The 15363-nt window shown below is 45.3% G+C and overlaps 1 protein-coding gene and 1 long non-coding RNA gene across 6 annotated transcripts; both read right to left on the bottom strand.

Annotated features, from left to right (window-relative positions):
- Positions 1–681: 681 nt before the first annotated feature.
- On the bottom strand, positions 682–1156 carry LOC115261510 (uncharacterized). Its single transcript, XR_003894968.2, has 3 exons — positions 955–1156; positions 808–876; positions 682–750 (listed from the first exon to the last, which is right to left on the bottom strand). It is a non-coding gene; the product is annotated as an uncharacterized LOC115261510 (long non-coding RNA).
- Positions 1157–3826: 2670 nt separating this feature from the next.
- Positions 3827–11515, bottom strand: LOC115261511 (uncharacterized). 5 transcript variants are annotated; one of them, XR_009995938.1, is made up of 5 exons: positions 11191–11515; positions 11044–11112; positions 10918–10986; positions 4184–10858; positions 3827–4105 (listed from the first exon to the last, which is right to left on the bottom strand). XR_009995938.1 is itself a non-coding variant. In XM_062844058.1 (2 exons), exon 2 carries the CDS (start codon positions 10762–10764, stop codon positions 4369–4371), a length of 6396 nt encoding a protein of 2131 aa, XP_062700042.1. In that variant the 5' UTR covers positions 10765–11112; positions 11191–11515; the 3' UTR covers positions 4137–4368. The 5 variants fall into 5 exon arrangements, 1 of the variants encoding a protein (XP_062700042.1); XR_003894970.2 differs by having other exon boundaries at positions 3827–3979; positions 4037–4105; positions 4184–11112; XR_009995937.1 differs by having other exon boundaries at positions 4184–10986.
- Between the last annotated feature and the right edge of the window lie 3848 nt (positions 11516–15363).

The following is a 15363-nucleotide window of genomic DNA, read 5'->3' as shown; positions in this document are numbered from 1 at the left end:
TTTAGCGTTTTGGCCAACTTAAAAAAAAGTTTAATAGATAAATATTGTTTGTGGAATTTTTGACACGCGACAATCGATTTATCATTTTTCGAGGTAAATATATGCGCTTAAATTTTCTTGTTTTTAGGTGTAAAACATGTCGACATTATTTTACTTACATTTGAGTACTTTATCATCAAAGTGCATATAAGTTCACAGCTTCCAAAGTGAGCGGCGATCGGACTTTGATTTTTATCAAAATTGATAATAATATCTGTATTAACAAGATTTTTAGCCCTAGGCTAGTTCATCTCGGGACCCACGCTTTACTTCCCTTCCGATGGAAGAACTCACATTTTGCGAGTTTGTTGGGAGTGGGATTCGATCCCAGGTCCTCGGCGTGATAGTCAGGTGTTCTAACCATCACACTAGGTCCACTCCACAGAATCGGAATTTTTTGACACGCGAAAATCGATGATATTCCTAAACCGTTCGTCGGACGTACGTCGGGCAAAGTGCGCTGGATAGAGGGCCCGAACTTTCCCCACACACGACAAGCGTTTTTTCTCCTAATTCATACGTGTTGTGGGGGTCTGTCAAGTCTAAACAGCAAACCTTGGATTTAGTGATGGTAAGCTTTTAGCTGTAAATGTATTTAAATTATTGTTTCCATCTTAATTTTAATATACATTGCCTACTCACAATTTTGGTGACCTTCGACATCAAGGATCATACCACGCCTCGATAGGTCTTAGATATGGGGATTACTGTCTGAATGTACGAATTGTTAAGGTTAACTGATAATGATTAACAAGTTCAATTACTTACAATATTTATAGTTTATCAGCACCGTTCAGAATCCAATATATGCTTCAGCTTAGATATTTGTATATAGTCCTATAGTTAAGCGTAATTCCATTAGATTTAAGTAGTTTTAAGGAATAAATTATGTTGCACGTATCATGTCCCACTCACCGTACTATTAGATTAAGAAACTACGTATCTGCATGTATCACACATTTCAATGCTAGACTTCACTTATTGAATTCAACTACCTTTTAAGAATTAAGCATGAAATAGAACTAAATTTCACGAGAAACCTCTCAAATTCAACCAAATAAATTTGCGCCTACTATCAATTTTCATTCGAAGTTGCTTGGTCACGGTTTTTGATCGTTATACCTGTTGTGTCTAGGTTGGGACATCTTCGGAATTAGAATTAGTTATTTTTATCAGTGTACTGAATTATAATTGTATTGTATTCTCTTGTGTATGCGAGATCAGAAGAAGCACTATCAGTGTAGTGCTGACCATCATCAAAATGTAAATGTATATGTAAATAGAAACTAATAAAAGCTGACAGAGAAGAGCATAGCTCATTCCTGGTCTGGATAGCAAACGTACTAGAAGTGGTTTGATCATTTACCCCAGAAAGAGCTCTCCCCGGTTAGCCGTATTTTACATCTGTCGACGAAGGATAATTTGGAAGGCGTGCAATTCGTGAAGAACATTTGTGAAAACTCGTTAACAGTGAATCGCAGTTTAGTCACGTTTAGTAGTGATAGCAGACTTAGTGTTTTCGGCCGCAGCAGAACACGTGCCATCGTCACTTGCCTCGTCATCAGTGTGTAAGGAACCGCTTTGGCAGCTGACAATACTGAAGGACGGTGGTTTCTAAGAAGTTGAGTTTTCATCCTACGTTTGGACAGGACCTAGTCTAACTGGGCTCGGTTGAATCTGGTTAAGCTTATCATTACCGGTGGTCACCCGGGCTGAGAGTTTTTCGCTGATTGGCACTCGCATTCCCTGCTCAGTGGCAAGGGCTAGCCTGGACATCCGTATCACCCCTGGCGCATCTAGAAGGGAGATTGCCCGAGATTTACTGCTGTATCAATCGTTCCTCGTGATCCATACGCTGGCTGATTGGCTAGTGTGGTGAAGTAAAGCAGATATTCGGTGGAAATTGGAAGCGTGCGAACAACAGCTCATCGCACACAACTACGGCAATACACTGAGCCGGATCCCTCTGACCGTCCTAGCGTGATGCTTCCAATATCGAATGACCGAAGCATGGCAAGCGCAGGTGGAATACCGACAACTGTTGGTCCAGACGAGCCTGCAGTAGGTCCGGGCGTGACATTAAGAACAAGACGGAAAAGGATATTGGAACAGTCGCCGTCAGTGGAGTTGAGGCGTTCGAAACGCCAAAGAGCAAACAAGACCGATTCAGATTTTGTTTATTACGATTAGTCTATGAAATTGAATTGCGTTGAACTTTATAAATGAATTAGCATTCTCTCGAGATTCAGAAAATAGAATAAGAACAAACTCTCTAAGGGTGAAGAAGTTGTTGTGTCTAGGTTGGGACATCTTCGGAATTAGAATTAGTTATTTTTATCAGTGTACTGAATTATAATTGTATTGTATTCTCTTGTGTATGCGAGATCAGAAGAAGCACTATCAGTGTAGTGCTGACCATCATCAAAATGTAAATGTATATGTAAATAGAAACTAATAAAAGCTGACAGAGAAGAGCATAGCTCATTCCTGGTCTGGATAGCAAACGTACTAGAAGTGGTTTGATCATTTACCCCAGAAAGAGCTCTCCCCGGTTAGCCGTATTTTACAATACCTATCCCCGGTTTTGTTTTTATTCTCTCTCCCTTTACGCTGCTGACCGTTCGGACAGGCACAGTTGTGACCATCGCATTGACCGGCCACAGTTGATCGATGACGAGGGGTCTCGTCGCGACATCCCCCCTCCCGTGAACCTTGGTCCGACTTCCGGTTCCCAGGAACTCTTGCAATAGGTTCGCTACTTTCTCGCACGTCGAGCACCGCAAGCTTCACTGCTGGTCGCCGCAGAACTCCTGATGCAGTCCGAACGAAGGCTTGACGAACTCTTCCGTCCCGTCCGGGAACCACCGCTTCTACACGTCCTCTCACCCACTGGTCCCTTGCCGATCCACTCACGACCAACACTAGGTCATCTACCGCTATATCTGGTTTTTCCTCGAACCACTTTCCTTGGCGCCTAATCACAGGAAGATACTCCTTCAGCCACCTTGCCCAAAACTCTTGGGTAATCGATTGAGCAAGCCGCCAGCCACTACGTAGTACCGCTGGATTGTCCACTGGTCCAAAGGGGGCAATCTTATCACCGTTAGAGGTTCCCAACAGGAAATGATTCGGGGTGAGAGCTTCCTTATCCGCCGATTCAAGAGGAATGTAGGTTAGGGGTCTAGCGTTAATCAATGCTTCTGCTTCGAGCAGAGCAGTTTCTAGAACCTCATCGTCAGGTGTGCGTGGTGCCGTCGCAACCGTTCCTAGTGCTACCTTGACCGACCTTACAAGACGCTCCCAAACACCCCCCATATGAGGAGCGGCCGGCGGAATGAAGCGCCATTTCGTGGTTGTGGTGGTGAATGTAGCAGCTAGAGCATTGTTTCGAGCGTCCAACTTCTCCTTTTCCAGTTCTTTGTTGGCCCCTTGGAAGCATGTACCATTGTCTGTATAGAATTCCGCCGGGGTACCACGTCTCGCGATGAAGCGGCGGACTGCCATGACACACGACTCGGTTGACAGGCTATGCACTACCTCCAAGTGCACAGCACGGATTGTGAGGCAGGTGAAAAGAGCAACCCATCTTTTTACCTGGCTTCGGCCGACCTTGACCAATACTGGACCGAAATAGTCCAGCCCGACGAACGTGAATGGACGAACGAATGGTTGCAGCCGTGCGGCAGGAAGCGGTGCCATCGCTGGAGGATTGGGTGTGGCTCTCGCCACTTTACACATCATGCAGGCCTTCATGACCTTTTGAATGAGTGCTCGAACAGCAAACCTTGGATTTAGTGATGGTAAGCTTTTAGCTGTAAATGTATTTTAATTATTGTTTCCATCTTAATTTTAATATACATTGCCTACTCACAATTTTGGTGACCTTCGACATCAAGGATCATACCACGCCTCGATAGGTCTTAGATATGGGGATTACTGTCTGAATGTACGAATTGTTAAGGTTAACTGATAATGATTAACAAGTTCAATTACTTACAATATTTATAGTTTATCAGCACCGTTCAGAATCCAATATATGCTTCAGCTTAGATATTTGTATATAGTCCTATAGTTAAGCGTAATTCCATTAGATTTAAGTAGTTTTAAGGAATAAATTATGTTGCACGTATCATGTCCCACTCACCGTACTATTAGATTAAGAAACTACGTATCTGCATGTATCACACATTTCAATGCTAGACTTCACTTATTGAATTCAACTACCTTTTAAGAATTAAGCATGAAATAGAACTAAATTTCACGAGAAACCTCTCAAATTCAACCAAATAAATTTGCGCCTACTATCAATTTTCATTCGAAGTTGCTTGGTCACGGTTTTTGATCGTTATACCTATCCCCGGTTTTGTTTTTATTCTCTCTCCCTTTACGCTGCTGACCGTTCGGACAGGCACAGTTGTGACCATCGCATTGACCGGCCACAGTTGATCGATGACGAGGGGTCTCGTCGCGACATCCCCCCTCCCGTGAACCTTGGTCCGACTTCCGGTTCCCAGGAACTCTTGCAATAGGTTCGCTACTTTCTCGCACGTCGAGCACCGCAAGCTTCACTGCTGGTCGCCGCAGAACTCCTGATGCAGTCCGAACGAAGGCTTGACGAACTCTTCCGTCCCGTCCGGGAACCACCGCTTCTACACGTCCTCTCACCCACTGGTCCCTTGCCGATCCACTCACGACCAACACTAGGTCATCTACCGCTATATCTGGTTTTTCCTCGAACCACTTTCCTTGGCGCCTAATCACAGGAAGATACTCCTTCAGCCACCTTGCCCAAAACTCTTGGGTAATCGATTGAGCAAGCCGCCAGCCACTACGTAGTACCGCTGGATTGTCCACTGGTCCAAAGGGGGCAATCTTATCACCGTTAGAGGTTCCCAACAGGAAATGATTCGGGGTGAGAGCTTCCTTATCCGCCGATTCAAGAGGAATGTAGGTTAGGGGTCTAGCGTTAATCAATGCTTCTGCTTCGAGCAGAGCAGTTTCTAGAACCTCATCGTCAGGTGTGCGTGGTGCCGTCGCAACCGTTCCTAGTGCTACCTTGACCGACCTTACAAGACGCTCCCAAACACCCCCCATATGAGGAGCGGCCGGCGGAATGAAGCGCCATTTCGTGGTTGTGGTGGTGAATGTAGCAGCTAGAGCATTGTTTCGAGCGTCCAACTTCTCCTTTTCCAGTTCTTTGTTGGCCCCTTGGAAGCATGTACCATTGTCTGTATAGAATTCCGCCGGGGTACCACGTCTCGCGATGAAGCGGCGGACTGCCATGACACACGACTCGGTTGACAGGCTATGCACTACCTCCAAGTGCACAGCACGGATTGTGAGGCAGGTGAAAAGAGCAACCCATCTTTTTACCTGGCTTCGGCCGACCTTGACCAATACTGGACCGAAATAGTCCAGCCCGACGAACGTGAATGGACGAACGAATGGTTGCAGCCGTGCGGCAGGAAGCGGTGCCATCGCTGGAGGATTGGGTGTGGCTCTCGCCACTTTACACATCATGCAGGCCTTCATGACCTTTTGAATGAGTGCTCGAAGTTTGGCGATTTCGAAACGTTGGCGTATTTCGTTGGCGACTGTTTCCCGGTTGGCGTGGCGGAATCGGCGGTGGTACCAGTCTGTAAGAAGAAACGTGATTATGTGTTGCCTAGGAAGGATCGCTGGAAACTTAGTTTCGGTTGGGATGAAGGCTGCGGCCCCGATTCTTCCGCGCATCCGGAGCACTCCTCGCTCGTCTAGAAATGGCCAGTTCTTATATATAGGACTGGATTTCGGAACGCGTCTATGACGCGCATTTGGATATTCTTGAGCGTTTGAAAGGGCAGCAATTTCTTCCGGAAAGGCATCCGCTTGTGCTACCTTCCACAGCACCTCCTCTGCACACTTCAGCTCCTCTTGCTGCAGAACTCCTAACTGCAATGTTGAACCTTCACATTTTCGCCGTAGATTTTGAACAAATCGGATGACGTACGCCGTAGTGCGGTGAATCTTGGTCCATTGACTGAACCGTGTTGCATCGATTAACGGGGATGTTGAAGAATGGACGTGGTTGACTCGAAGCTCTTCATGTGTCGTATGGATCGTTGTTTGCTGTGGCCAGTGCTCGTCGGACCGACTTAGGAATGCAGGACCCCGGAACCACGGGCTATTATGGGAAAAATCTGGACCACCTTTCCACTTAGTGGCAATGTCAGCGGTGTTCATCCCGGAAGGGACCCATCTCCACTCCTGAGCGTTGGTCGCCGTGAGGATTTCGCCGATTCGCACAGCGACGAATTTGTTGTACCGACGATGCTCAGATCGTATCCAGGCAAGTACGGTACTGGAGTCACTCCAGAGAATCCTTCGGCTAATAGGGTAGGTGTGATAGCCTTGGACAGTTTCCAGCATGCGAACTCCTAGAATGGCGGCCTTTAATTCCAGACGGGGGATCGACAATACTTTTAACGGGGCCACTTTGGTTTTGGCACCGATCAGCGCCACTTGCACGCCACTTTCTGTCTCCAATCGATAATACGCGACACACGCGTAGGCAGAATCGCTGGCGTCGACTAATACGTGGAGTTCTAGCCGATCAAAGTTTGTAGGAAACGGGGATTGGAAGTAGCATCGCGGAATGCGTAAGCTATCCAACTGCGGAAAGTAACTCGTCCACTGCTGCCAACGGAGAAGAAGCTCCTCGCCAATTTCGTCGTCCCAGTCGATGCCCGACGCCCAAATATCTTGCATCAACACCTTGCCGTGCACAAGAAAATACGCTATGAAGCCCAGAGGGTCGAACAGGCTCATGATCACCTTGAGAACCTCCCGCTTCGTTGGGATGTGCTTATCAGCGAGAATCGGTTTCAAATCGTTACGCATAGCAAATGTGTAAGTGAAAACATCATCTTCTGGGAGCCATTTCATTCCTAACACTGATTCGGTTGTTTCTGCTCGTACGAGGGCGAATTCCTTGGACGAATCTGGTTCGATCTCCCCAGTTCGCCGCAGGACTTCGCCCTTATTGCAGAGGAAATTGCGAATTTCGAATCCGCCTCTGGAGTGAACGAGCTTGACATCATTTACGACTTGGACGGCCTCTTCCACAGTCCGGAAGCTGTCCAAGTAATCGTCCACATAATGGTGTTCTATGATGGCGGCCGCTGCCCGTGGATAGTGTTCAGCATGTTGTTCAGCATTCACGTTTTTGACATATTGTGCCGACGACGGAGAGCAGGTCGATCCGAACATGGTGACGTCAATTGCGTAGGTTTGCACTGGATCTTGAGGATGGTTGCGGAACAGGAACATTTGAGCGTTGCGGTCCCCGGGTTGCAGCCTTATTTGCAGAAACATCTCCCTTATATCTCCTGAAATTGCCACAGGAAACAATCGGAAGCCACTGAGGACGCGTGGTAGAGGCGTGAGCAAATCTGGCCCCTTTAGCAAATGTGTGTTGAACGACACTCCACCGACCTTTGCTGCCGCGTCCCAAATGAGTCGCAACTTTCCGGGCTTTTTTGGGTTCAGGACAATTCCTAAGGGGAGAAACCAGGTTTTCCGGTAATCCAGTTTGGACTGCTCCGCTTCGCTGACCTTGCGAATATAGCCCTTCGTTTCGAAATCGATGATTTGTTCTCGCACGCGTTCCATCATTGAAGAATTGCCCTGCAGTTTTTTCTCCAAACATTTCAGCCGCCGAAGAGCCATTGGGTATGTGTCTGGAAACTCTTGGGTATCGGACCTCCACAAAAGACCTGTTTCGAACCCGGTCGCCGTTCGCCGTGTGGTTTCCTCGAGCAGTCGTCTCGCTCTCTTGTCCTCTTCCGACTCGAGTTTCTCGGCTGGAGCAGCAACGCCGCAGTTCTCAAGCGCGAAGTAGTCTCGCAACTGCGCATTGAGGAGGTCGTCTGGACTCTGCTCAGCAGCGGTGTGAAAATTGACTCTAACTCTGGCCACGGAATTTGTAGATGTACTGCCGTAGATACTCCAACCCAAGCGGCATTTTGCAGCAATGGGATCATGTGCTCCACCTTCGCGCAGCTTCTGCGGTACTACAAGCCGAAGATTGTCTAGCCCAATCAACAATTTTGGTTGAACGAGATCTTGATCTTCTATGGGGAGGCCTCTGAGGTGTGGAAATTGAGCACACAGTTCGCGGTAATTCATGCTCTGAGTGGGCAACAGTAAACAGCTTACCGTGCGCGCCTGTCGTAGATCATAGCATATCCCGCTATTTTTCCCAGCAATTTTCAGGCTAACTTCTTGCGATCCTGGTTCACTGCGTTTTACATTGCCCGTCCACTGGAGAGTGAGCGGCTTCTTCGGTCCAGTTACGCCGAGCTCTTTAGCGACTTTCTCCTCCAACATGGTAATTTGAGATCCTTCATCGATGAATGCGAAGACGGTAACGGTTTTCTCTCTTCCGCAAAGGATGACTGGTAAAACCCGAAAAAGAGTTCGGTGTTCGCCAGCAGAAAGCTGGCTGGATGATACGTTCACGGAATGCGAAGAAGTCGGTGGAGTAGATGGCGAATGAAGAAGGGTGTGATGCTTCAACTTACATCCTGAACTTCCGCATCCCTGCCATGACTTGCAAGGCCACTTGCCGTGGTTGTTCAGGCACGTCCTGCACAAGTTTTTGTTTTGCACCGACTTCCAACGATCGTCAATACTCAACTGCTTGAATTTTGAGCACTCTGCCACTCTATGCCCTTCACGATCGCAAATAGCACACGGTTTAGGAGTTTTGCGCGTACTGGTGTCGACAGGTCTCGAGGAAGAGGTTTCTTCGGCGGAGTGTGTCTGAATCCTGGCTCTTTCCTTCGTTCGCTGTTGCTTTCCGTCGTTCAGGCCCTTCCATAGCCCCGGAATCTCGAAGCTGACCTCGCTGGCCGCTTTTACCAGTTTGGTCATAAACTCGCCAAATGTTGTCACGGTTGCTCGAAAGTGTTGGCTTTTGAAGGCCGCCCAGTCCATCCGCATTGAACCTGGCAGTTTCTCTACCAGTTCCTGCAGGAGCATCGGGTTTGACAGATGCTCTTCCTGTTGCGCGGCTTGCAGGTGGTCAACAAAGTTTTGAACCACCAAGCCGAACTCGAGTATCGTTTCCGGTCGATCGTGCCTAGGACCAGGAGTACCCTTTATCTTCTCGTGGAGCGAACGAATTAACAACTCTGGCCGACCGTAGAGCGTTCGTAGGGTATCAACGACGTGTGGTACGTTAGCTGGGAGTAGAAGCCGGCTTCGTACAGCTTCTCGAGCATGTCCCGTGAGGCATCGTTGGAGGCGCACCAGATTTTCGGCGTTTGAATACCCACATGCAACGGTAGATTGTTCGAAGGAGGTTATGAACATCGGCCAGTCCGTAGGGTTTCCGTTGAACGACGGCAAATCTTTACCGACGACCTGCCGTGCAGCTATCTGTTGGGTGCTAAGGACACCGGCCTCCAGACGCATTTCTTGAGCTTTGGGCATCGTTCTTCGGCTAAACCTATCACCCGATAAGCCATGTTCGGGAAAAGAATCCCGATCCTGGAAACGCTGATCCGCAACGGGTGTATTAGAGTGGAGGACGACTGATCTGGGATTCCGCATCGAACTATGATGGAGAGGCGTATCCATGGAAGGCGCCGAGCGTTGGTTAATGTGCACAGCTTGATTTCCTTCGTCGATAATCGGCCTTGCTGCGTGTTGGATCATCGGCGGACATGAATACACCGCTGGGGAATTTAACGGACTAGCAGTTGGAACTAAGCGGGGGTCACGAAACGGCCGGGAAGATGCAACGTACTGTTGGAATGGTTCCCTAACGGTAACCGAGTGCACTTCTCGTGGAAAGACGGTCCTCGGAAGGGTGTGGCTCGGGTTAATTATGGGGACCCCGGAGGCGTGCAGCCCGGATCGTAGCGTGTCCAAAGGCTGACCATTCTCCGTTACCTGTCGTGGGAAATTGGGTGGTAGGGCTGAGGTAGATCCGGTTCGCGAAGGCTTTGGAACGGTGCACGAAATACCTCCCTGTAGTCCATTTGGGGCCGAAGAAAGGGGGTCAATTTGTGCCCCTGCGATGTTTCCTTCGGTCATCCCTCCAGGAGGGTGGGTGTTCAACCATTTTGAAACCTTTTCGACGGAACTGGTCGTAGACTCCAACACACTCCCGCGTTCGGATATCTGCAACAGAATCTCGTTCCTCTTCTCCAACGATTCTCGGCGGATCGATTGTTGCTTCGCCAGACGCTCCCGATTCGCTTCCAGCGTCCGCTGCCGCAAGCGGGCTTCTTCTTCAACTAACTTCTTCTTCGCCTCTAACTGCTTCCTTTCTTCTTCCAGCTCAAGCGTCTTGAGTTCTTCTTCCTCTTCAAGCTCCTTCTGCTTCATCCTGGTTTCCTCTTCTGCCAGTTCCAGTTGCGCCTTTACAACTGACGACCGGGAGCTGAAACTGCGGACAGACGACATCTTGCTGCCCTTATTTGAGGGGGCACCTGCTACCGATGGGTTAGTAAGTGGGTTACCTTTCGTCTGTGACCTAAGCACTCGTTGTGTGCTCGTTTCACCTTTCCTGCAGAGCTTACAGATGAAGGGACGGCTTTGGGCGGCTTCGCTGATCCCGGCGCACCGAAAGTGCTCCCATTCACGGCACCGGTCGCAGGTGAACATATGAGCACTTACCGGGTCCGCTCCGTGGCATGTCTTGCACTGGTACATCGATTGGTCGTGATGTCCCGTCATATCGATTACCCACGTACAAAATTCTAAAAGAATGTTGTGGGGGTCTGTCAAGTCTAAACAGCAAACCTTGGATTTAGTGATGGTAAGCTTTTAGCTGTAAATGTATTTTAATTATTGTTTCCATCTTAATTTTAATATACATTGCCTACTCACAATTTTGGTGACCTTCGACATCAAGGATCATACCACGCCTCGATAGGTCTTAGATATGGGGATTACTGTCTGAATGTACGAATTGTTAAGGTTAACTGATAATGATTAACAAGTTCAATTACTTACAATATTTATAGTTTATCAGCACCGTTCAGAATCCAATATATGCTTCAGCTTAGATATTTGTATATAGTCCTATAGTTAAGCGTAATTCCATTAGATTTAAGTAGTTTTAAGGAATAAATTATGTTGCACGTATCATGTCCCACTCACCGTACTATTAGATTAAGAAACTACGTATCTGCATGTATCACACATTTCAATGCTAGACTTCACTTATTGAATTCAACTACCTTTTAAGAATTAAGCATGAAATAGAACTAAATTTCACGAGAAACCTCTCAAATTCAACCAAATAAATTTGCGCCTACTATCAATTTTCATTCGAAGTTGCTTGGTCACGGTTTTTGATCGTTATACCTATCCCCGGTTTTGTTTTTATTCTCTCTCCCTTTACGCTGCTGACCGTTCGGACAGGCACAGTTGTGACCATCGCATTGACCGGCCACAGTTGATCGATGACGAGGGGTCTCGTCGCGACAATACGATAAACCACGGGGGTGCTAGTGCTACGGTGATCTGATTATGTTGCCGCTTATCATACGCAACCAGAGCACACTAATACCAACATTCACTCAATACAGCAGCGGGAGAAAATAAGGAAAAACGCACTTCGGCGAACAAAATTTACAAAAAGAGTTATTGTGTGACTTTTCACAAACAATTATCACTCTCTGTAGGAACTTTACCTAAACATCGACAGTCTCAAATTGAAAATTATCAAATAATGCAGCTTTTTCATGAATAACACTTTTATGAGAAATGTGATATGAGCGTTTTGCACCGATATCCCTCGTAAAAAGGTAAACATTCAAATTTCACGACTGTGTTGGTGAATATTTTGGCTGGAGTAAAATTTATGCTCCACGTAAGGAGGCACAATCCAAACTTATTTTTTCACTATGGAGTTCGACATAGTGAAAAACTAAGTTGCCGTCCCCTTACGATAAACCTAACGTCGAACGTAGTGTGCTGGACAGCGGATCTGGTCCTCCATCCGACGCACTGTGCCCGACGTACGTCCAACGCACGGTTTAGGAATATAATTGATTTTCGCGTGTCAAAAAATTCCGATTCTGTGGAGTGGACCTAGTGTGATGGTTAGAACACTTGACTATCACGCCAAGGACCTGGGATCGAATCCAACTCCCGACAAACTCGCAAAATGTGAGTTCTTCCATCGCAAGGGAAGTAAAGCGTGGTTCCCGAGATGAACTAGCCTAGGGCTAAAAATCTTGTTAATACAGACATTAAAAAAAAATCCGATTTTCAACTGCACGAACCATATCTAGATTAAGTTTAAATAAGGGCGAAAGTAACATGAGCGAGTTCTCTTCATCGACTCTCTCTTCTTCAAATTGAAGTGACAAGATACAAGTATGGTTGCACTTTTTGGTCATAAATCGCTAGGTTACGGTGCAATCTAATCTATAATAATTATAAGGCTCTGCACGGAATTTTCGCCCTTTCTTTTACTTTTATTGGGATTTTGTAAACAACGAGGCCACGAAATATCAAAATTCCTTAAAGACAGACTTGTTAGAATCCCAAAATGGATGCCACAATGGCCGACTCTGGCACCTACTCACGATTTCGAGAACTCAAATTTCTTCGTAAACAAAACCAGCGCACCTGATCTTCTCATTTTAAGTTTATTACAAGTGAGTAAGAACAGAATAATGAAATACACTGCTGTTTGAAGCTTGCTTGTTAAAATTTGTGCGTCTGAAGTTCTGATGCACTGTTTTAGCGGGATTTCAAGACGTTTGTCCTTAAAAATCAAAGCAATGCGTAGGGCCGTATTGTCGCTGCAGCACTAACCTGCAATTCGCTGGACAGTCCAGCGACGCGACGATTTCCAGCGACGTCAATGGAACTGTCAGTGCAGTCCTGACGTTTCGCTACCAGCTACCATTATTTACCTTAAGCTGGCTACCGTGCTACGTGCTTACGTTTTCAATCTGAGTTCCGGAGCGATTTTTGGCTAGATTTGTTCGTTCTTATCCGTTTTTTGACGTGCTCCTGATGGCATTTGAACTTACCAAACCTACATAAAATCGAAGCTAATCATGGAACAATCCGCAGCGGCATCGGATGCTGTCGAACGGACACCTCAGCGGCCATGATACTGGTCGTCACCGACGTCGGCATCTTCGATTGCGCAAAAAAGTGTTTAAAGCGTGTAAAGTCATCCTGTATTGACCGGCGTTGGGTTTTGTAGAACAGAGAGCTATTGAAAAGTATTTACTTATTTGCAATAAATTGTGATCAGCTTCTCCAAAAGCTCTTCGTCTTGCTTGTGACCATTCTTCCAATTTCAATATGCGTCGTCGGGGAAATGCAGCGTGGAAGTAAATAAAAATTACGGTATGTTAGCCAACAAAAGTTGTCTTGATCCATGACGAAGATCCTTAAAAATTTCAATGATTTTATCGAAATTTTGTGAATTTCATTGTATTATAATACATTTTTTAAATGTATTATCTCGATTATTTGAAATTTGATAGTTAAGCATCAATTTACAGCGAAATATTTATTTCTCTATTTATTAATTTTTATGTTTAATTTTTAAGTTTTGTCAATTCGTGAAACAAGACTACACCAAGGACTACACTCTATGAATATATTATGATCGTCGCTGGAGGTTCATCTGCAGTCCAGCGACACATCGCTTCCGATTTTTTTCTGCAGGCACAATATAAGCCATTTTACGAAGTGACAACAATGTTGATGATGATATTGATTTTCACGGGTTATAAGATACTGCAAGATGACGTCACGAATGAACGTTTGGTTCATTCTCGTTCGTCCCTTCCTTTTCTCTCCCACACGCATTTTGACATTTTCCGGTGTTTTTTTTTTATTCCCATTCGTTGCCGTTCTTTTCTCTCTCGGGGAGAAACTTGAGGTTAAATTTCGATGCAAAACTCTATTGGACGCTACCTCCTGTCAAAATTCATTCATAAAATCGGCTCGTAAGATGGACTAATTGGGTTTTTAAATTTAGAAAATATCAACGTTTTTTTTTATTTTTAAACAAAAGAGCACCTTTTTCTGAGCAACTATGATTTTTTTCAGATTTTTAGAACTTTGTTTTGATACCTAAAATCAATTTCAAAGAAAAAATTCAAAATCACCTTTTGACAGCTGAGTAACTGCTTGACAGCTCCTCCCAGTACAAAATCCGACGAGGGTTGATTCATCAAATCGCTCCCATACAAACTTTAATTTGATTTTTAAATGGGTTACCGGGCATCAAAATTCATGAAAATTTGGATTTCGGGTCAGTTTTGCATGCAGATTCAGAATAAATATGGAATTATCTCAACATCGCTAAAAAAGCCAATAGTCTTTTTTACGAAACGACAACAGTGTTGATATTGATATTAACACTCACGGGCTTGGGCGCAACCTCCTGTCAAATTTTCATTCATGAAATGAGCGATCAGCTGATCCGAAACGTCTCGTAAAATGGCTCACCGCTGACTAAAATGTTTCAAGCGTGTAAGTAGTAATTTTCAAAAGTGCGACGATTGAATATGACGTCATGCGTTCCATTGATGTTGTCCGAATCGTGACGTCATGCTCGTTTGGATACAGATTTTGACAGTTCGTTTGGATACAACGGATTCATCTTAGCGGATCTCCCGCATAGCAAAAAACACTTTGCCTTGTGGTTTCAACATCAAACATGACATAAGTAATACTGTAACCACAACTGTTGCTGTTTACTTATGATTTCATACATTGTTTTTATTGATGTTAAACTGTATAGAATATTTACTCAACAATACCATTTTCAGTAAAAAATATACCATATTGTAGTTGAATTATTATTGACTGTCCATGTGCTTGAATCTTAACATTTCGCAACAATAAAAACGGCATACAATTTGTTTTACAAGGTGTAACCCCAAGTAACAATTAAACTTTTGTGGCAATCCTGAAGTAATTTCTAAGATTGAATAATAAAACTTCGCGATAAAGCTCTTTGTTCTGCAAATCCGAGATTAAATAGGCATAAAATATCCATAAGACTAATCTGGCCCACTCTTCAGGAGATCTTCGAGGCTGCTTTTGAAGACTGCTTTGAAACTAGTAGTATTTATGTACTTACACTGATGATTGATTATAAGAACTACATAAAACTTTCACAAGAATAGCTTGAGGCATGTTAATCTTTTAGCTGTCTTTCTCAAAAGTGCTAATAGTGCATAATGAATGAAATCTTTTAACCTAAGCATTATGCAGATGCGAACTAGATTTGTTTCATGGATGAAATGTTACATGAACTGCGAATTAATTTTTATCAAATTGAAATGGCTA

The sequence above is a fragment of the Aedes albopictus genome, unplaced genomic scaffold (assembly GCF_035046485.1).
Source record: "Aedes albopictus strain Foshan unplaced genomic scaffold, AalbF5 HiC_scaffold_799, whole genome shotgun sequence".
In the NCBI taxonomy this organism is placed as follows: Eukaryota; Metazoa; Arthropoda; class Insecta; order Diptera; family Culicidae; genus Aedes; species Aedes albopictus.
Note: the sequence above shows the minus strand (reverse complement) of the source record. Positions and strands in the feature narration are given on the sequence as shown.

Excerpts from the sequence above, each read along its gene's own strand:
- LOC115261511 (XM_062844058.1), bottom strand. The coding sequence starts at position 10,764 with ATGACGGGACATCACGACCAATCGATGTACCAGTGCAAGACATGCCAC.